Raw genomic sequence first — 20,769 nt, 5'->3', positions numbered from 1 at the left:
ATGTATAATAAAGGTGTAAAAATGAATCATGAATGGAAACTATGCGCTACAAATGAGTCGTAATACAATAATACAACGTCGACAACGTAATATGCGTTTATAAACGTTTACTGTTGTACACAATGTGCATTTATTGTCAATGAAGTCAGTTCGCTTTACAACAAAGAAAAAGAAGTCACGTCGGCGCCAAGATAAAGTCTTACTCAACAGTGAACTGAGGATGATAACCAGAGCTGTGGAAACACAAACACTGATAACTGACCCAAAACCTAAAGATCATCCACACACACACACACACACACACACACACACACACACACACACACACACACACACACACACAAAGCCTGTCTCTGGATATGTTCTCCACGAGCTCATGCTATCGTAGTGTGAAGCAATAAGTACGATTTTGTTTGTCCAGTTCCTGCTTATGGTTTTAAATCAACCACAAGACGCCAAAATGGAGAGTTTCTCTCGTGCCAGTTTTTTCCCCCCATTTAATTTAGTATTACGAGTTATATTATCGATCCAAGTATACAAACAGGTCATGCTCCGAGCAAACAACACGAGTTGCCTTTTTTTTCTGTTAGAATTCAAACTTCCTTTTTCTGCATTCCCTAATAATCAAATAATTATTAGGGAACTTCTGCATAGCAAAAATTATTCTTATATCTTAATACAAAAAAAAGTATTTACATTTACAGCATGTGACAGACTCTTATCCAGAGCGACGTACAGAAGTGCTTAAGTCTCTATCACTGGATACATTAACTCTGGGTCACTAGGTTACAGACTATGAGTCTAAATCTCTGTTCACTGTGTTTTTGTTTATAAACCTACAACAAACAGGGAATGAGGTGCTAGTTGAAGTGTTTCATGAATAAGTAGGTCTTCAACCGTCGTTTGAAAATAGCTTCTCTGTATTAAAGTCTGTATTAAAACTGCCACTTCTGGGCCCCTGAGCAAGGCCCTTGACCCTCAAATGCTCAGTTGTATAAATTGAAATAAAAAAGGTAAGTCACTCTGGATAAATGTGTCTGTTAAATGCTGTAAATGTGAATGTAAGCTATACTAAGTGTCTCCTGAAGTGTAGAGTTTATGAAGTGTGTATGAAGTGTGTATGAAGTGTGTATGGAGTGTGTATGGAGTGTGTATGAAGTGTGTATGGACTGTGTATGAAGTGTGTATGGAGTGTGTATGTAGTGTGTATAAGTGTGTATGGAGTGTGTATAAGTGTGTATGAAGTGTGTATGGAGTGTGTATAAGTGTGTATGGAGTGTGTATAAGTGTGTATGAAGTGTGTATGGAGTGTGTATAAGTGTGTATGAAGTGTGCATGGAGTGTGTATAAGTGTGTATGAAGTGTGTATGGAGTGTGTATAAGTGTGTATGAAGTGTGTATGGAGTGTGTATGACGTGTGTATGAAGTGTGTATAAGTGTGTATGGAGTGTGTATGACGTGTGTATAAGTGTGTATGGAGTGTGTATGGAGTGTGTATGAAGTGTGTATGAAGTGTGTATAAGTGTGTATGGAGTGTGTATGACGTGTGTATGAAGTGTGTATAAGTGTGTATGGAGTGTGTATGGAGTGTGTATGAAGTGTGTATGACGTGTGTATGAAGTGTGTATGATGTGTGTATGACGTGTGTATGAAGAGTGTATAAGTGTGTATGAAGTGTATATAAGTGTGTATGGAGTGTGTATGGAGTGTGTATGAAGTGTGTATGACGTGTGTATGGAGTGTGTATGGAGTGTGTATGACGTGTGTATGAATTGTGTATAAGTGTGTATGAAGTGTGTATAAGTGTGTATGGAGTGTGTATGAAGTGTGTATGACATGTGTATGGAGTGTGTATGGAGTGTGTATGACGTATGTATGAAGTGTGTATGAAGTGTGTATGAAGTGTGTATGACGTGTGTATGACATGTGTATGAAGAGTGTATATGTGTGTATGATGTGTACATGGTGTGTATGAAGCGGAATTCAGACAGTATGATAGAAAAAAAACTGTGCCCTGATGAAGAGGAGGATGTTAAGCACTTTGTTCTCCCTCTTTCCGTTCTGCTCCCGCAGCATCAGCAGGTCCAGCAGAGACGCTCCCACTCCTCAGCCCATGTCTCCCAGATGCGCCTGCAGCTCGGACACTGAGCAAACCCAGCTCTGGCAGTACTGCACCACCTGAGAGAAGAGCAGCGAGAAGGCGCTCAGACTCACCTCCGTCCTGGGCCGAGACAGACAGCGCTCCAGCACTAAACACTTCACTACACTTGGTGAAGCGGGTATCCATGATCCTGTAAACAACAACAACAACCATGATCCTGTAAACAACAACAACAACCATGATCCTGTAAACAACATCCATGATCCTGTAAACAACAACAACAATGATCCTGTAAACAACAACAACCATGATTCTGTAAACAACAACAACAACCATGATCCTGTAAACAATAACAACAACCATGATCCTGTAAACAACAACAACAACAACCATGATCCTGTAAACAACATCCATGATCCTGTAAACAACAACAACAATGATCCTGTAAACAACAACAACCATGATCCTGTAAACAACAACAACCATAATCCTGTAAACAACGACATCCGTGATCCAGTGCAAGACAAAATACACACATACATACACACACACACTCACTCACACACACTCTCACACACACCCTTACACTCTCGTGCTCGCGCGCGCGCGCTCGCGCGCGCTCTCGCGCTCGCGCGAGCGCTCGAGCTCGAGGGCGCGCGCGCGCTCGCGCGCGCGCACGCACACACACACACACACACACACACACACACACACACACACACACACACACACACACACACACACACACTCACTCTCTCTCTCTCTCTCTCTCTCTCACACACACACACATACACACTCACACAAACTCACACATACCCTTACACACACAGCCTTACACACTCTCTCTCCTTTCTCTCTCTCTCTCTCTCTCTCTCTCTCTCTCTCTCTCACACTCACACACACACACACACACACACACACACACACACACACACACTCACTCTCTCTCTCTCTCTCTCTCTCTCTCCCTCTCACACACACACACACACACACACACACACACACACACACACACACACACACACACACACACACACACACACACACACACACACACACACACACGGCACCGCCTCATTTTCGCGCGAGTTTGCACGTCTGGGCGGGGCCTCAAAAAAGCGCTCTGAGTTCCGATTGGCTCGCGTTTCTACTCCATTTCCGGTTAGTTCTATTGCGCATGCCCAGTGACCCTGTGGAGTAAAAATCCATTTAGTGATATTTTAAAATGGCCCCCACCACAGAGGCTCGAGCTCCAGCAGCACAGCAGCTCCAGCGCCTTAGCTACAGCTCCAAGTCTCAGTCTGGGTACTGAGAGAGAGAAGAGAGAGAGAGAGAGAAGAGAGAGAAGAGACACACACAGAGACACACACACACACACACAGAGAAGAGAACATTTATATTGTCGGGGTGGAGTTAGTTTTACGAGCTAGCTTGTCAGCTAAGCTAAGCTACATGTTTATTTAGCCGGCTAGCTCGAGCCGTTAGCTCGTATCAAGCATTCCTATTTGTTGCTAAATGCTAGCTAGCTCGTGCGGCTAAGTAACTTCAGCTAGCGTAAAGCTAGTCTCTTCTCGGAAAGTTTGGTTTTCCTTCGTTTCCCTCAAATGGCCGATCCGAGGAAAGTTCCCTTCGTGACTCTGGCTTCCTATAACACCTCCACACCGGCGCCGGAGTCCAAGAAGCGTCGCAGGGAGGAGGAGGGCGAAGTCCAGCAGCAGCAGCAGCAGCAGCCGCAGCACGGGAGGGACGGAGGGCCGTTCAGTAACGGGAAAAGCTCCGGTTCTGCCGAGTCCAGATCCACTGTGAGGCTCAGTCTGTCTCTGTCCGAGCCCAGTGAAAAGGGATCCACAGAGTTCAGCTACACCGAGCTGATGCAGCAGGCCACCCAGCAGGTCAGACTCAATCTCCCGTTACACTCCTCCACAGGCCCCGGACTCCATCACCCACTTTCGCCACTTGTTTGTTTTTGTGTTTAGTGTTAAACTGACTTGCTTAGTACTTTTCCTTTTTTCTCTTCAACGTCATGTGTGTGTGTGTGTGAGTGTGTTTGTGTGAGTATGTGTATGTGTACGAGTGTGTGTATATAGGAAGGAGTCATACAGAGACACTTTCTATCATTACATTAATACAGGATGTAGCCAAAAGTATGTAGGCACCTGACCGTCACATCCATTTGTGTACTTATCCCAAAGTCGTAGCACTGCGCTAGATTGGAGAGGAAGAAATCACTGTTCCAGCATTACAAAGCCTGTTGGCTCCATGAAGACACGGCGTGTTAAGGTTGTACTGGAAGAACCTGAGCGTCCTGCTCAGAGCCCAGACTCTGATAAACCGGAACCTCTTCTACATCTCAGCGTCAGTCTGATCTTACTGATGCTCTCGTGACAGAATGAACACACTCCAACATCTATTGGGAAGCTTCCCAGAAGAGAAGAGAAGAGTGGAACAGATTATAACCTCAGTTAGGATTGGTGCGATGGTACGGTGTGCACAAACTTTTGGCTGTAAACACTTGCACAACACTAAACCGTTGTTTACGTGTGCGAGAACGACTCCAGCTTCCGATAAGAAGATATCAGTGTCTTAGTAAGTCTTCGGGGACCTGAAGCACCTTATAAAGGAGAGCAGTGTCGTAAATTTGTGTTCTAGAATTAACAAAATGTCACTGAATACGTCAGAGATTATAATCCTGATTTAGCATTCATAGGTAACATTTTATATACGGAAGTTCTTATGCTAATGGACAGGAAAAAAATTGTTCCTCCTTTTCTCCATTATAAATGTCATTTCTCTATGACTTCTATATGAAAATCACACTCTTTTTGTGGGTTGAAAGTTGGTCGTCTCACCCAGTCGTTTGATAGACACGCGGTCATCTCCGTCGCTTATTGTCTCTTTAGCCACGGTGGTTTCTTCAAGCGACATGATTGACACGTGCCATGACAGATTAAAGAGCCAGTTGATGCTTCAGTATATCATTACATTCACTCACCATTATCCTTACCTTATCTAGAGTGAGTTACAGCCTGAGTAATTGAGGGTTAAGGGCCTTGATCAGGGGCCCAGTGGGGCCCAATATACCAGTAGTTCAGCACCTTAAACACTGAGCTTCCCTGATTGGCTCTGTGACACTGACTTAACCCGACTGGGATGAACCGGAACTGATGTCTGATCTCACTAATGCTCTTGTGAATGAACACATCCTCACAGCCCAGCAAACTCCAACATTTAGTGGGAAGCTACACGGAAGAGAAGAATGGAGCAGATGATGGGTTCGGTGTGATGCTCAGGGGTGCACAAACTTTCCTCTGAGCAGGAAACGGAGCCCTGAAGTTTCCACTGTGTGATGTTTGAACTGCTAGGTCTTCGCTGCTGATTTCTGACTTCCTCTTGCTCATTTTCTCTCCATTTCTTTCATTTCTGCAGGTGAAAACGACGAAAGCTCCTGAAGGACTCGCGCCGGCTCTGGACCCGACCGACCCGCTGGCTGATCAGGACAGAGAGAGACGAGAGGTCGAAGCTCTTGCTCGGAGGTTCGAGAGTAAATACGTAAGTCACTAAAGTCACACGGACTTTAATAGGACAAAACCCTCAGCACGTAATTTTAAATACGTACCACCTTTAAAGGTGCGGTCTCCGTTGTTTGAGAAATGCTTCAGAAAACCGGGTCAGGACGACAAACAGAGACAGAGTTCAGTGCGCATGTGTGACATTAGCAGAAAGCGTTTTTAACATCGACATGGAGGATAAAAACAAAGAAAGAAAGAGAAGAAAGACTTACGATACGGCAAGAAGTAGGACGTGTTAATATAGGATCAGCTTTCCAGTGCTGGAGAGAACTGAAGGAGCAGGAAGTTGGCCACATATTCACAGGTTGGAGTTTCCCGAGTCAATAACTCCTGAGCTAAACGCTGTTACTACACAAATAACACCTCTTTTCTATCGTAGTAATGTAGAGAGGCAGCTACAACCGCGTTTTGTGTAGTAACAGCGTTTAGCTCAGGAGTTATCGACTCGGGAAACTCCGACCTGTGAATATGTGGCCGACTTTACTTAAGACGCCGAGGCGCTTTTTTCCTTCTCGATAGGTGAGTAACGTTGGTTTTGCTTTGTTACACAGAACTAATATATGCCTTTGTCCTTTACATCATTATGCTTGTGTGGCATTTTTGCTTGTTTATCTGCAATCGCATTGTTCTTCCCTTCAGCTATGATAAAGACACGTTTATTTCCATTGGTCGCCTGGGTTACGTATGTATGTGGGCGGAGCTATCGATACAGGGGTGGGGCCATTTGGCTTAGGGGCGTGTTTGTATTGGTGATTTCAAAATGTCGACATTGGCTTTCAAACAACGGAGATCTCACCTTTAATGTAATATATTCTTTCAGAAATTCTTGTCATAGCATTAGGAACTTAAGGATAATATTCCTTTTATTTTTTTATGTTTGGAATGTAATCAGTGCAGCAGCACCATGAATAAGAGTCCATGCTTTTGCCTGTGTTCTAGCTGTGTGTAAGTTGTATAGATGTGTATGTGATGTTCGGTCTGGTCTTTAATTACCGGATGGTCTTGTGGACAGGGAGGCACCGGGAAGAAGAAAAAGAAAGATCGGATGCAGGATCTTATCGACATCGGATACGGATACGACGAGACCGATCCGTTCATCGACAACTCAGAAGCCGTGAGAGTCGTTCTCTTTCTCCCGCTCTCTTAGTGACGGATATTCATTATAATTGTTGTAATTATTAACGACGGTTTGTTTTTTGTTGTTGTTGTTTTTTTCCCCTTCAGTACGACGAGCTGGTCCCTGCGTCCCTCACCACCAAACTGGGAGGATTTTACATCAACACGGGCACGTTGCAGTTCAGGGCGGCATCCGAGAGCGAGGACGAGTGCAAGGACGGAAACCACTTCAAGGTTCGCACTCGTTATGTTATTTTTTTTATTATTTATATAAAAAAAAAAGATTATATAAAAAAAAAAGATTATTTATTAATTATCAACATAATCATCAGTCGATTCTTTTAAACTGATTTTTGACCGAGTAAAATTTATTTTCTAAAAATCGTTTCCCTGCGTTTAAAGGTGCGCTTTAATGTTTAACGGGTTGTTGTGTCGAGTTGTTCTTCCTGCGATGAGGTGCGTTTGTGTTCTCTTGTGCCTCCAGAAGCTGAAGGATGGAGAGGAACGAGCGATCAAGAGAAGAAAGAAAAAAGACGGCACTTTAGAGGAGAAGAAACCCCGAAAGAATCGAGTGTCTAAGCAGGGGTGCGTGTGTGTGTGTGTGTGTGTGTGTGTGTGTACGTGTGTGTGTGCGCCATGTTATGTAACACTTTCAGAATCAGGTTTATCGGTCAGGTGTGTTGATGTTGACACACACAAGGAATTTGGTTGCAGCTGTTTGTGGCTCTCAAAAGTATCCTATACTATACAAGCCACATCCACTTTCCTGATTCTAGCCATCAGGTCACAGCCACTTGTTTCTTCTCTCGTTTTTCCGCTTCTCCCGTTTCTTACCTCTGTTTTGTTTGCGTCCCTCAGCGTATCTGCTTTGAATCGGCCTGAGAAGAAAAAGAGAAAGAAGCTGATGAAGGACTCTCTCTCGTTAGCGGCCATGATCCGCCGATTCACACGAGAGAAAGAGGAGATTAGGAAAAAGACCCCTACTGCCGCCCCCACCGGAGGTACCGCGGCTACCGGTGCGGTCACAGGACTCAAACCCCCGAACGCCAATCGCTCCGTCGTTAACTCGCACTCTGTCGCCCCTGGCAACGACCTCGCCGACCTTACCAATGACCCGGCCGTGATTCCTCTGCTGGGTTCGGCTAACGACGACATGCTGCTGGACCTGATGGACGAGCTGGATTTCTCCCTGCTGGGTCCTTCAGAGCTGTCGAGCCTCGAAGGTCAGGGTGAGAACGGTAACGGTGCCGTCCAGCGGGGAGGAGGAGCTACAGCAGCAGGAGGAGTAGGAGGAGCTTCAGTGGGACGTGTCCAGAGGACTGGGCTCATCCCTCCTCCTCCACTGCCCAGCAGCCTGCCAGCTCCCCTCACCAAGCGCATCGAGGACCTGCGAGTGGTACGTGTCAGAATCAGGGGGAGGAACGATCTTTGTGATGTCTTGCCTTTGTGTCTCGCACTTGCACTCTCGCGCTCGCGCACTTGCACTCTCGCGCTCGCGCACTTGCACTCTCGCGCTCGCGCACTTGCACTCTCGCGCTCGCGCACTTGCACTCTCGCGCTCGCGCACTTGCACTCTCGCGCACTTACACGCTCGCGCTCGCGCACTTACACTCTCGCGCTCGCGCACTTACACTCTCGCGCTCGCGCACTTACACTCTTGCGCTCGCGCACATACACTCTCGCGCTCGCGCACTTACACTCTTGCGCTCGCGCACATACACTCTCGCGCTCGCGCACTTACACTCGCACTCACACGCTCACGCACTCGCACTTACACTCACACGCTCGCGCACTCGCGCTCACACACTCTCGCACTCACACGCTCGCGCACTCGCACTCACACGCTCGCGCACTCGCACTTACACTCACACGCTCGCGCACTCGCGCTCACACACTCTCGCACTCACACGCTCGCGCACTCGCACTCACACGCTCGCGCACTCGCACTCACACTCTCGCGCAACACACAGGAAGAGAGACATTGATTAATTACTCAACTACTTTTTTAATATACGTTTATTTTATTGTTTTTATTCTGCTGAGTTTTACTGTTTATATAAATATATATTAGATATTTTTAATTTTATTAATATTAATTTATATTTACACTTATAAATCTCATTCATTATTTATATAAAGCATTAATTTATAGTAATGTGCCTCTATTTAATAACGTTCATGTAGCACTTAATTGGAACAATAGAATTTATTTACTTTAATACAAATATGAAATGATTCCTGTAAAAAAGTATGTTTAAATTAATGCAGTGTACAGGAAGGTCAGGTGTTAGAGGAAATACACTACAGTGTAAAAACCTTATTTTAATAGACCGCACATCCGTCTGTCTGTCTCTTCAATCTATGAAGTGTCTTTTAGTTTGTATCTGACCTATTCCTCTAAAAAAACACCAGGTGCTACATCACACACACACACACATGCACGCACACACACTCTTCTTCTCAGGTGTGTTTGAATGAAGAGAAAAAATACCCACTGAACTGTTCTGTGCATCCAGGAGGAGAAGGAAGGAAAGGATGGAGAGGTGGTGAAGGCCGAGAGTATATAAGGCATAGAGGAGAGAGGCAGAGGTAGAGAGAGAGAGAGATATGCAAAACGAGTCAGAGAGGAAAATATGAGGAAAGGAGAGAGGCAGAAAGAGAGAGGGTGCAGTAGAGGAAGAAGTGTGATGAGGTGGGTGAAGAATGATACAGCATCACACACACACACACACACACACACACACACACACACAGCTGCTTGAGACGCTGTGTATCTCTGCAGGGGTTTAAATGTCCGTGTGTGTGTTACAGGCATCTCGGCAGTTTGACATGGAGGGGAGGAAGAAGTTCTTCACGCTGGACATGAACAACATCCTGCTGGAGTGAGTTTGTTTGTTTAATTCCACACACTGTACCACCAGATTCGCAGAGATTCATTAGATCGGATTCTTCGATGTCTGATCCGACGTTACTCGCTCGGTCAACATAAATAATGACTAATAATAAAAACTACTTCAGTGTTTTATCCCATAAACCTGTGGGATACTAAAGCTAGGACAATGTTTATGCTAATCCAGTGAATTACAACAGATAAAAGTAGCACGAGTTTCACAGGTAGTGATTCTGTTGTTGAAGAATTAAGATTAATATTAAAACATGCAGCCAATCAGAAATAAGACTTCTCTGAAGTAAACAAGTACTGGTTATAGGTGTCGTAGTTACTATGGTTTTTTATATATATATAAACCCTCTGTGTGTGTCTGTGTGTGTCTGTGTGTGTCTGTGTGCGTTCACACAGCATTGAGCTCCAGGTACAGGAGCAGCCGGTGGAGGTGCGCGCGGCCGTGTACTCCCACCTTGAGGCCTTCGTGCCGTGTAATAAGGAGGCACTTCTGAAGCGGCTGAAGAAGCTCAGTCTGAACGTGCAGGACGACAGGCTGAGAAACCCGCTGCTCAAACTCAAGCTGGCCGTCTGCAGTGCCATGCCTGAGCAGATCGCCCGCTACAACATGGACTGTCTGGCAAAAGTGGCAAAGTAAGCGTTCTGCTTTCCCCTCGTCAGAGTTCTGCACTGAAGCGCAACAGCAGCTGATCCTCAGGACCGAGTCTGACCTGCACTTACTGCAATGTTTCATCTACAGATTTAGTGCCTTGTGTTTGATCACGCTGATGTTACAGAGGCTTGTAGACAAATACAGTATCAGTGTAGCTGTAATGTCATTCAGACTTCAGTTAAAACGCTGATCATTTAACATTCCTGGTGTGTGTGTGTGTGACTGAACTCCAGGCAACAGTCGGAGGAGGGCGAGAAGAACGGCTCGGAGGAGGAGGACGAGGAGAGGCCGGGCAAACGGGTGATGGGACCTCGCAAGAAGTTTGTGTGGGATGATAAACTCAGGTAAAACTGAGCGAGGTCATGTGATGCACTGTCAAGTGCTGTGTATCTCTGTCTCATGTGTGTGTTCGTGTGTGTGTGTGTGTGTGTGTGTGTGTGTGTTTTAGGGCTTTGCTGTGTAACCTGGTTCGAGCGAAGCTGGGCTGTTATGAGGCTGAGGGTCAGAACTCACCCTCTCCTGAAGATTACCTCAAAGCCTTTATGGAGACGGAGGTGAAACCCCTCTGGCCCAAAGGCTGGATGCAGGCCAGGTGTGTGTGTGTGTGTGTGTGTGTGTGTGTGTGTGTGTGTGTGTGTGTGTGTGTGTATACCTTCATGTTACTGTACCTGTACACAGAGAGGTGTTAGTAACACACTCACTTCCTGTCGTGTGTGTTACAGGATGCTGATTAAAGAGAGCCGCACGGCCCACAGCCACCTCACAGGAAACACGTGAGTCGACTCTCTGATCATTTATTTATTTATTTTTGCAATTGCTCTTATCTTTTTATTACAGAAACCTGCTTTAGCTTATAAACGTAGGAGATTTTGTATAAAACGGTTATAAACACCTGTCTAACCACCACCACCTCCCCCATGACCTCGCTCTACATGGAGACAGGTGGTGACGAGTTACACAAAACGCTACACACTCGCATGAGCCGCTCACGTACACACACCGTATTGTGGCTCTTATTTACTTTGGTTCAGACTGATGTGTGTGTGTGTGTGTTGTGCTGGCGCTCAGGAGACACACAGTGTGTTTACATCTCTGACCTTCAGCTGCTGCTGAAATACAAGCTGTGGTGCTTTAAATGGGGCTTTTACTACAAAATCGTGTTTTGTCTGTTTTGCAGAATGAAGAAGACTCCCAAAGCTAAACCAAAAGTAAGTACACCCCACACACACCCTCCTCTCTCTCACACACCCTCCTCTCTCTCTCACACACCCAACACACAGACGGACACACACACACACACCCCACACACACACACACACACACGCAGATGGGGGGGGGCACACCCCACGGACAGACACACAACCCCAACACACAGACGGACACACACACCACAGACACACACACACAACCCCAACACACAGACACACACACACAACCCCAACACAGACACACACACAACCCCAACACACAGACTGACACGCACCCCACACACACAGGCTATTTTTCTTACTGTTATTATTCTCACACACAAATAAAACAGTAGGTTTTATGGTTTAATGTGATCCGAGGTACGTCTCTGTACAGAGGGGGTGAGCAATAGTCTGTCGAGGTTTATGTTTATTTATGTTCTCATTGACCTTAATATAAAGCTCATCAGACATACTGGTTATTTCTCCTTCTCTCCCTAGGCTCAGGATGGCGTTTGGCTCCAGCAGTCATCCACACCCAGTGCTACGCCTTCTACCCCGGTGACCCTCCCTCAGCGCCCCCCCTCCCCCTCTGAGCCTATCTGCCTTTCGGACTCTCTGGACGAGGATTTGGGCGGAGCCCCGACCCTGGACTCCATCTCCCAGGCTCTGGCTCTGCTCAGCAGCGCCGCCAAGGGGTTGATCCAGTCCAACAGCCCCCCCTCCCCAGAGGCTGCTAAACCCATTATCTCTGTCTCTACGCTCGGCCCCGCCTCCTCCATCAGCTCCACCCCAGTGCTCCCTAAAAAGAGCACCATGAACACCACTGCTTCTGCTTCCCCAGCCAGCACCGGGACTATTTTTGTCTCTTCCTCCTCTAGCTGTTCTCCAGCTATCTCTCGGCCTCTGACCGTGTCCGTCTCTCCCACCATCCGGAGCGATGGAATAGTTGGAGCGAAGCTCGGCGCGGTCGGCTTGACTCAGGTGCAGAGACACGGTCTAACGATGACGCAGAGACCCGTCGCTACGGCTGCTGCAGGGAACAGCAGCAAGACGATCACAACGTCTCCGCCGAAACCGAGGCCGCCGCCCACTGCCTCGCCTCTTATCCCGCCTCACAAGAGCTTAAATTCTTCCTTGGCCACGCCCCCAGGCCTCCACAAACCCGGCAATAACAGCGGTTCCGTCGGTCGGATCGGTGCAGGCGGCACAGCGCCATCATCTCAGTCCCACTCAACATCGCTGCCCATATCATCCTCTTCTTATTCTTCGCCTGCTTCTTCTTCTGTTTCCTCGCACCACAATGCCAAAATGCAGCCCAAAATCTCCTCCTCTCCGTCTCCATCGCCATCTCAGCCCAAACCGCAGCATCAGCACCAGCAGCCGCAGCAGCAGTCCACGTTCGTCACGCCGATGCAGGCCACGCTCACCAAATCTCCCCACAGCTCCAACTCCCCCATCCTCAAGCTCACTCCGCGGGTGACGACCGTTAGCTCCCCCTCACCCACCCTCTCCAGGACATCTACGTTACCCAACATGCATCAGTTCTCTCCTAAAACTGCAGGTTTCCACACGGGGTTCTCAGGCGTCAACACCGGGTACAACACTCCAGTGGGGCAGCAGAAAACTCCCTCTCAGGTGAACAGCAGCAGCCTAACAAGCACTTCCACCCCGGTCACAAAGCACAGCTCCCCCTCGGCCGGTTCGGTCAATCACGGGCAACGGCAAAGACCCCCAGGCGTGGCTAATCAGGGGGCAAAACCACTGGTGACCGTTTCCACTGCATCGGCTCCTCAGCTACCACAGGTGTGTGTGTGTGTGTGTGTGTGTGTATTACAGAGTGTGTTGTGAAGGTGAAATGTGTGTAACGGAAAAAAGGTTTCGATCTGGTTTATGATCTCTTTGGTGTTTTTCTCTGCACTTAGGTGCCGTCGTCCAGCGCCAGCCCTTTGTGTCTCAGTGCTCCGACCCTCCCGCTGAACTTCGGAATGCTTGGAGGAATCACCCCCGTGTCCCTGCCCTTCGCCTTCCCCATGCTGAACCTGCCCCCAGTGACGGGAACTAATGCTGGAGCTAATCCTGCTAACCAAAGCAGCTCAGGATACAGTCTGCAGCCCAGTGAGTGTCTCACACACACACACACGCATGTATACACATGTATACACACACACACATGTATACACATGTATACACACACACACATGTATACACACACACACACACGCATACACACACACACACGCGTATACACACACACACGCGTATACACACACACACGCGTATACACACACACACGCGTATACACACACACGTGTGTATGTGTATGTGTGTATATATATATATATATATATATATATATATATATACACACACACACACACACACAACAAATGTATATACACACACCCATACACACACACACACACACACAACAAATGTATATACACACACCCATACACACACACAACAAACATATATACACACACCCATACACACACACACACACAAACAAACATGGAACAATTAAAGGTCAGGGTCAGAAACCACTTCTCTGAATTTTTGACTAAAAGATTTTACACTCGATCGACATAATTAAGTCCTGTTAGTGATTTCATTGGAAGACAGGACGTGTGTGTCAGCACAGAAATGGGGAGGGGGAAGGGTAAAGGCGATGGTGGCAGCATGTAAACCCCCCCCCCCCCTTCCCCGCCATTTGTGGTGTTTAGACGTTAATGCAGCTGCTGACGCGACCCGACACCTGCTCAGGGATCAGAGCTCGTAGACTCTGACGTTTACCTGGAGACCAGACGATCTGTTCATCATTAATAAGCACATCGATCCACTTGGACCTTTTTCCTCTCGCTCGGCGAACCGTGAGATTAAAGCAGGGTTCATTTGCATAAAAGGAAAAGTATCATCGGAAATATATACATTTTGCATAGCGCATCTCTGTGGGGGAGAGAGAGCAGTCAAACCGCCGCGTCGATCTCTCCTTCTACCCTGCGTACTACACACCCCTCCCTAATCCCCCCCTAGGGTAGAGAGCATGTTAGTGTAGTTAGTAAAGCAGCAGCGTTCTGGTTACTGTACCCACGCTGAATAATGACGTCAGGGTTATTTATGAGCTTCAGCTCTATTTCCACACTCATCAGATCAGTAAACTAGGACACGGTTATGAGAGACCTGCTCCGTGTCCTCGTCACGTCTCTGCCCGTCTCTCGTCCTGGTGTCGGTTTCCCAAGTGGTGTTTATTTGTGTACTTCTTTCTTTTGGTACATAAAACGTACGTTTTTCTTCATTTAGTTCCTTCAGTTCTTTTTCTGTCTTCATGTTGAACGTTCCTCTTCCCCTCTGTGTCCTGTGTTCGTTTTTCCCTGTTGAACCGCTCTGTAAACCTGCTTCCTGTCCTCTTGCTCTTTTTCTCTCTTTCCGTCTGTCTCCTCAGATCTGTTAAAGGGTCTCATGTCAGGTGCTGCTCTGCCTCCGCACTTGCAGCTCGCTTTTTCAGGTAATCGTTCCATCGTTCTCTCTCTCTCTCTCCCTCCCTCTTCCCTCCTCCTTTTTTCTGTCTCTTTCTCCCTGGTTCCCGCTTGCCTGGTGGCTGTTGTCTTTGTCTGGTGGTGGTTGCATGTTTTGTAGTCTTTGGTGTTCTGTCTCTCTCTCTCTCGCATTCGCTCACTCTCTCTTTCTGTCTCGCGCTCTCTCTCTCTTTCTGTCTCTCACTCTCTCTCTCTCTCTTTGTCTCTCGCTGTCTCTCTCTTTCTCTTGCTTTCTCTCTCTTTCTCTTGCTCTCTCTCTCTGGCTCGTGCTCTCTCTCTCTTTCTGTCGCACTCGCTCTCTTTCTGTCGCTCGCTCTCTTTCTGTCTCTTGCTCTCTCTCTCTTTGTCTCTCGCTCTCTCTCTCTTTCTGTCTCTCGCTCTCTCTCTCTTTCTGTCTCTCGCTCTCTCTCTCTTTCTGTCTCTCGCTCTCTCTCTCTTTCTGTCTCTTGCGCTCTCTCTCTCTTTCTGTCTCTTGTGCTCTCTCTCTCTTTCTGTCTCTTGCGCTCTCTCTCTCTTTCTGTCTCTTGCGCTCTCTCTCTCTCTTTCTGTCTCTTGCGCTCTCTCTCTCTCTTTCTCTCTTGCTCGCTTTCTGTCTCTCTCTCAGGATTGTATTCTATAAAGTTTTGAAGATTGATCGAAGTTTCCTGTTTCAGATGTGAGTCAAAGCCAGAGCGGGGATCTAAAGAGGAAGCTATGATGTCACTCGGATGACGCCGGACTGTGACGTCACACCGAAGCGCCACGTACACACGGACTGCAGGCTTAACCAATAAGAATTATTTGTTTTGATTTTTATTATTATTATTATTTTTGTTGGCACCCGAGTGTTGGGAATAGAATTAATAATAACATCCCTGACCTGGATGTGCTTTCTCTCCTCGTTTTGCTCATGTTTACACACACAGACCTTAATTGCTGTGGACAGGGAGGGCAAAAGCCTTTACATGTGTGTGGACACACACACACACACACACACACACACTCTGAGTGGAATATGAACTCTGTAGAATCAGATAACGGACAGACGGACGAACTGATCCCTCGCTTTCTCAGGTGTAGGTCCATGTCTCTGGTGCTGTTCCAGGTGGAGTAGTTGTTGTTCTTGATGTTATTCTTATTAATAATATTATTATTATTATAAAAAAAAAAAAAAGCCCCCTGGAACAAAGAGGACAGGAGTTTTCTACCCGGACAGACGCAGGGGCTGAACTTTGTATTGTACTTGAATTTTCAGAAGTTTGTCTACTTGAGCTGATCCTCCACACTAGCAAAATAAAAAGCAATAGTTAGTCCCAGGAAGAAAAGAAAAGCTTCGCAGGATGATGTGTGTCTCTGTGTCTGTGGGTGGTGTGTGGGTGGGGTGTTTGTTGTTGTTATGACCACTTGGTGTTAAAGAACGTTAACGAAGCTGCTCATTACTGTGTATCAAACAGGACAAAAACGTTTAAAAGTATGTGCACTCGCTAACGATTGAAGCTCTGGAACTTTAAACACGACCCAGCACTTAAAGTACCAGCACTGTGGAGTCTGAGGAGGAAGCAGACGTGCGGTGGAGCACCGATGATGGTGTGGGGCTGTTTCACAGGGTTCGTGGGTTTAATAGTGAAGGAGAAACTTCTGTCTTTACGTGTTGGAAACGATCAGTAAGTCCATAAGTATTTGGACAGTGACACGATTCATCATTTTGTCTTTGTACACCAGCACAACGGATGTGACATGAAGCAACCAAGACATGATGGACGTGCAGCCTTTTACTTCAAAGGGGTTTGGTAATAAATGTAGTATTAACCATGTAGGGATCACAGCTGCTTGGTCCATTTTTTAGACTGCCCTAAAGTAAACTGAAATCCAATTAAATCAGCGAGTTTACGATTAGCTTTCAAACAGATAAATGCAGTTTACACTCAATGTGTTGAATTTGAGCTTTGGTAGCGTTTCATGGAAACCTTCGCGTGTGGGCCGACAAGGTGTTGATTATTTTGGTACGTTCTTAAAGAGGTTGGAAGCATCGGTGAGCAAAGCAGCAACAATGAATCAGCTGGAAGACCACAGAAGCCATCTAAAGTGGATGAGGGCAGAAGAAACAACCCTTCATAACATGTTGAGAACCCTCTGAAGAACTTTTTAATGATGCACACAGCTGGTAATGCTCAATAACAGGAAGTCCAGGTTAGAGTTAAACATCTCACACAGAGCTCGGATACATCTGGACTAGGATGAGTTTGGAGCTCGGACGCGTGCGTATGGGACAGACTCGCTGGAGTTTACTGAGCATGTGACTGCTGATAGAAACAGCAGGATCAATTCTGAAGTGTATTGAGCTCAATTTCCTGTAAAGTCAAATTCTACCAAACCGCCTCCTCGCCAGCGTCCAGAGGGAAACCGCCTAGAAGACCGGAGCTTGTTACAACCGTAAAAAGGAATAAATCAGTGGTGAAGCTGATGGGAGTTAAACCAAACACCGTACAGGTGTTAGTCAGGGGTGCACATACTTTTAGACGTATAAAGTGTAAGTAGCTGAGGTTTTAAACCTGTTACTAAACTTTATTTGTGACTAATTTCCAACCAACAGAAGAAGAAAAGTCTAGAAACAAGCTGGAAAAGATTCCATATGTAATAAGTTCATGTTAATGCTGTCAGGTTTATTACATCTAGATTCTTTATTTAATAGGAAAAGGACAAGCGACTGTCCAGCTTTAGTTTATACTCACATTCCTTTAGCTATAAATATCTATAAATATATTAAAGACCATTTTGTTCATTTCTTTTACGATTTAAAGAAAAAAAAAGTAGGCTGATGACTTGAATGTTTACAATGACGTTTGTCTGTTTATTAGAGACGCTGTTTATCTCCTGTAACTTCACACCTACAGAATCCGTGTCGGGTTACAGACAGAGAAATGAAAGGTAACGATGCTGTGAGGACGAGAGCCGCCGATTCAGGACGAGCTCGCTGTAGGACACCGGAGATGATTTTCTCGTGCAGGATCAGACTGTTTCGGTCGACATCCTGCTTACGTGAACCTCGTTATGTCGTCGGTATCGAGTGGGCGGAGCTTCGGTCTGTTGGCATCGGTGCTGCTGTTCAGGTGAAACTCTTGAACCTTCCTGACAGACGGAATAAAAGTAAACGTTTTCTTCGGCTCGAGCTGTAACGGAGTTATTGTGTGGAAGGTGGGGGTGGGTGGGGTCTCTTCTGTCTGCACACGTCTGATACACAAGAACGTCTGATTTAAAGTGGGCGTGGCCGAGTGTGGGGTCCCGAGTGTGGGGTCCCGCTGACTCCTTTAACACTAAATCGTGTGAGTGAATTAGCACAGAGAGGAAGGCGACAGGTACAAACTCCGACTGAACACCACGATATTTCAGAGCTCAACATTTTAATTTTTCAGGAGACATCGAATTCTGAGAAAGAAATAAAGAAACAAACGATACAAAAAGGTGTCACATCGATCTGGATACTTAAACACACCACAGAGCATCTTCTGTCTCTCACACATCAGCACTGGTGATGACGATGAAGACAAAGATGAAGCTCATCGCCGTGTGTTTATAAAGCATCCGGATCACGTGACGTGCTGCACAGAGCGGATTCGTTAAAACTGGAAACCTATAAACAAAAGGAAAAGGAAAGAAGCGCAGGGTGCTGACCCTGTGTGTGTGTGTGTGTGTGTGTGTGTGTTGTGGGGTCCGAACGCCACGCCGCTCAGCCACAGTCTATTTGACCAGAGGTCTGGTTTTGTCGTCGTCTCCACACTGATGAGCTTTGTACTTTTTTACCTCGGCCATGTACTTAGACCAGGCGTCTCCTTTACCCTTCTCAGCCTACACACACACACACACACACACACACACACACACACACACACACACACACACAAATATTAATAATACATCTGGCATTAACAAAATCAGATAACCATCTGAACAAAACAGTCTGAGATTAAAAGTTAAACTCGTACTTCAGGCTTATTAAAATAGAAACGTGAAGAATAAAGACAAAGGCGACGACCTGGAGACGTACGAGAGACTCAACACACACACACACACACGTTACTACAGAACACACTATCTAAAGGATAATAATTCATAAAAAAGGACAGGATGCATGTGCCTCCATGTGTAAGAATCAATATTGGGTTTTGTTTTCTTAATAAAAAGGTTTTTAATAACCAGGTGACTAAATGACCTCAGATGGAGGTGTATATATATACATGAACATATACATGTATACATATATATATGTGTGTGTGTGTGTAACTTCACATTCATGTAGTACTTTTATCTTTATGTGAAATCCCGAGGGTCTGGTTTGGTTCTGAGGGCTTTGTTTTGTATAATAATATCACTTATATAATACGGGTCCTGACTCGACATGTTTCAAGTCCAATACAAGCTCCAGATCCTACTGAAGCTCAACTCAGCAATATGACTCTGTTTAGAGCTTTACTCATTTACACACACATTCCTCTCTCTCTCTCTCTCTCTCTCTCTCTCTCTCTTACTACCCCTCTCTCCCCATCTCTCCATCTCACTACCCCTCTATCCCCATCTCTCTCCTCACTTACCCCTCTATCCCCATCTCTCTCCTCACTCCATCTCTCTCTCTCAACCTCACTACCCCTCTATCCCCATCTCTCTCTCTCACTACCACTCAATCCCCATCTCTCTCTCTCTCTCTCTCTCTCTCTCTCTCTCTCACTACCCCCTACCCCCATCTCTTCTTCCCCCACCTTGTTGTCGGTGTATTAACCCTGCGTGACTCACCGCTGAGTCGAGTTTCTGCTTCTTGGCCACCAGTCCGGTCTTGAGTGCCAGCTTGGCGCCTCCTCTGCGCTTGCCCACCTGGGTTGGGGGAGAAGACTGAAACCGTTACACTAGGACTGGAACCTTCAGTCACTCACTCAGGACAGTAAGAGGACAAAGCAGCAGCATACAGTAGGCGCCAATCACCCGCCCTGGTAGCAGGACATCATGTGAAACATAAGGCCATAAAGGCTCGGTGTTACACATCTAGCACTAGTGACAGATTCTAAGCTGCAGGTGTGTGAGTGATGTATGATGTCTGATCTGGAGTGTGTGTGTCTGAGTGAGACACACTGCTAGAAACCCCCTTACAAAGCTGGCCACGCTAACGGGCTTCTTGTCCCCAGTCGCCTGCTCGTTGCCGGCTTCTTCCAGCTCCCTCCTGCGCCGCTCCTCCTCCTCCATCTTCTTCTTGAACAGCTCCATGAAGCTGCCGTCGTTGGCGAAGGCGTTTCCTCCCGCGGTGGCGCCGCTGCTGCTCCCCGCTGTAGGCGCACCAGAGCCGGGGCTAGAGGGTGACGGCGGGCCGCTGCTGCTGTCACTGCTGCTGCTGCTCCGCTCTCGGTTCCTGCTGCTGCTCCGCTCTCGGTTCCTCCTGCTGCTCGCTTTCTGCTCCATACTTCAGTCTCTCGCTCCAGAAGCGTTTAGCTTTTAGCTCTTTAAGCGAAAATAAACACACACACGACAAAAAGGAGCCTAAAATCGGCGGAACAAGCGACTCTACCGACCCCTCAGGCGCCTGAAGCGAAGTGAAACACAAATCACCGCCGGTTCTGTTCGGTTCTAGAACCAAAAATGTACAAAACAACTCCGAAGTCGCTTTAATGTCGCTCAGCCGCCATCTTGGATTTCTTCGTCTTCTTCGTCTTGTCTTTCTGCTCGTCGCTCGTTCCGACG

The 20,769-nt window shown here is 46.7% G+C and overlaps 2 protein-coding genes across 4 annotated transcripts; one reads left to right on the top strand and one right to left on the bottom strand.

Moving 5' to 3' along the window:
• The first annotated feature begins 3,212 nt into the window (after window positions 1-3,212).
• On the top strand, window positions 3,213-16,375 carry ubn2b (ubinuclein 2b). Of its 3 annotated transcripts, none has more exons than XM_047815688.1 (16): window positions 3,213-3,993; window positions 5,528-5,650; window positions 6,683-6,784; window positions 6,895-7,020; window positions 7,274-7,371; window positions 7,645-8,182; window positions 9,598-9,668; window positions 10,085-10,321; window positions 10,574-10,684; window positions 10,789-10,932; window positions 11,063-11,113; window positions 11,518-11,548; window positions 12,029-13,333; window positions 13,453-13,645; window positions 14,973-15,035; window positions 15,720-16,375. In XM_047815688.1, the coding sequence occupies exons 1-16, from the start codon at window positions 3,706-3,708 to the stop codon at window positions 15,761-15,763; spliced, it is 3,525 nt and encodes a 1,174-aa protein (XP_047671644.1). In that variant the 5' UTR covers window positions 3,213-3,705; the 3' UTR covers window positions 15,764-16,375. The 3 variants fall into 3 exon arrangements, with proteins under 3 accessions (XP_047671644.1, XP_047671643.1, XP_027014609.1); XM_047815687.1 differs by having other exon boundaries at window positions 3,216-3,993; window positions 7,271-7,371; XM_027158808.2 differs by lacking the exon at window positions 14,973-15,035 and having other exon boundaries at window positions 3,219-3,993; window positions 7,271-7,371.
• Window positions 16,376-17,873: 1,498 nt separating this feature from the next.
• Window positions 17,874-20,769, bottom strand: trir (telomerase RNA component interacting RNase). Its single transcript, XM_027158835.2, has 3 exons — window positions 20,185-20,769; window positions 19,834-19,911; window positions 17,874-18,891 (listed from the first exon to the last, which is right to left on the bottom strand). Exons 1-3 carry the CDS (start codon window positions 20,488-20,490, stop codon window positions 18,784-18,786), a joined length of 492 nt encoding a protein of 163 aa, XP_027014636.1. The 5' UTR covers window positions 20,491-20,769; the 3' UTR covers window positions 17,874-18,783.

The sequence above is a fragment of the Tachysurus fulvidraco genome, chromosome 7, assembly GCF_022655615.1.
Source record: "Tachysurus fulvidraco isolate hzauxx_2018 chromosome 7, HZAU_PFXX_2.0, whole genome shotgun sequence".
NCBI classification, from domain to species: Eukaryota; Metazoa; Chordata; class Actinopteri; order Siluriformes; family Bagridae; genus Tachysurus; species Tachysurus fulvidraco.
This window is presented reverse-complemented; position numbering and strand designations above follow the sequence as displayed.

Bases quoted from the DNA above. Each gene is read 5' to 3' on its own strand.
- ubn2b (XM_047815687.1), top strand. From the start codon at position 3,706: ATGGCCGATCCGAGGAAAGTTCCCTTCGTGACTCTGGCTTCCTATAAC. The intron at 7,021-7,270 runs GTTCGCACTCGT...TTGTGCCTCCAG, and splicing joins AGGACGGAAACCACTTCAAG to AAGCTGAAGGATGGAGAGGA. The intron at 10,933-11,062 runs GTGTGTGTGTGT...TGTGTGTTACAG, and splicing joins AAAGGCTGGATGCAGGCCAG to GATGCTGATTAAAGAGAGCC.
- trir (XM_027158835.2), bottom strand. From the start codon at position 20,490: ATGGAGCAGAAAGCGAGCAGCAGGAGGAACCGAGAGCGGAGCAGCAGC. The intron at 19,912-20,184 runs GTAAGGGGGTTT...CCCCCAACCCAG, and splicing joins CCGTTAGCGTGGCCAGCTTT to GTGGGCAAGCGCAGAGGAGG. The intron at 18,892-19,833 runs GTGAGTCACGCA...GTGTGTGTGTAG, and splicing joins AGCAGAAACTCGACTCAGCG to GCTGAGAAGGGTAAAGGAGA.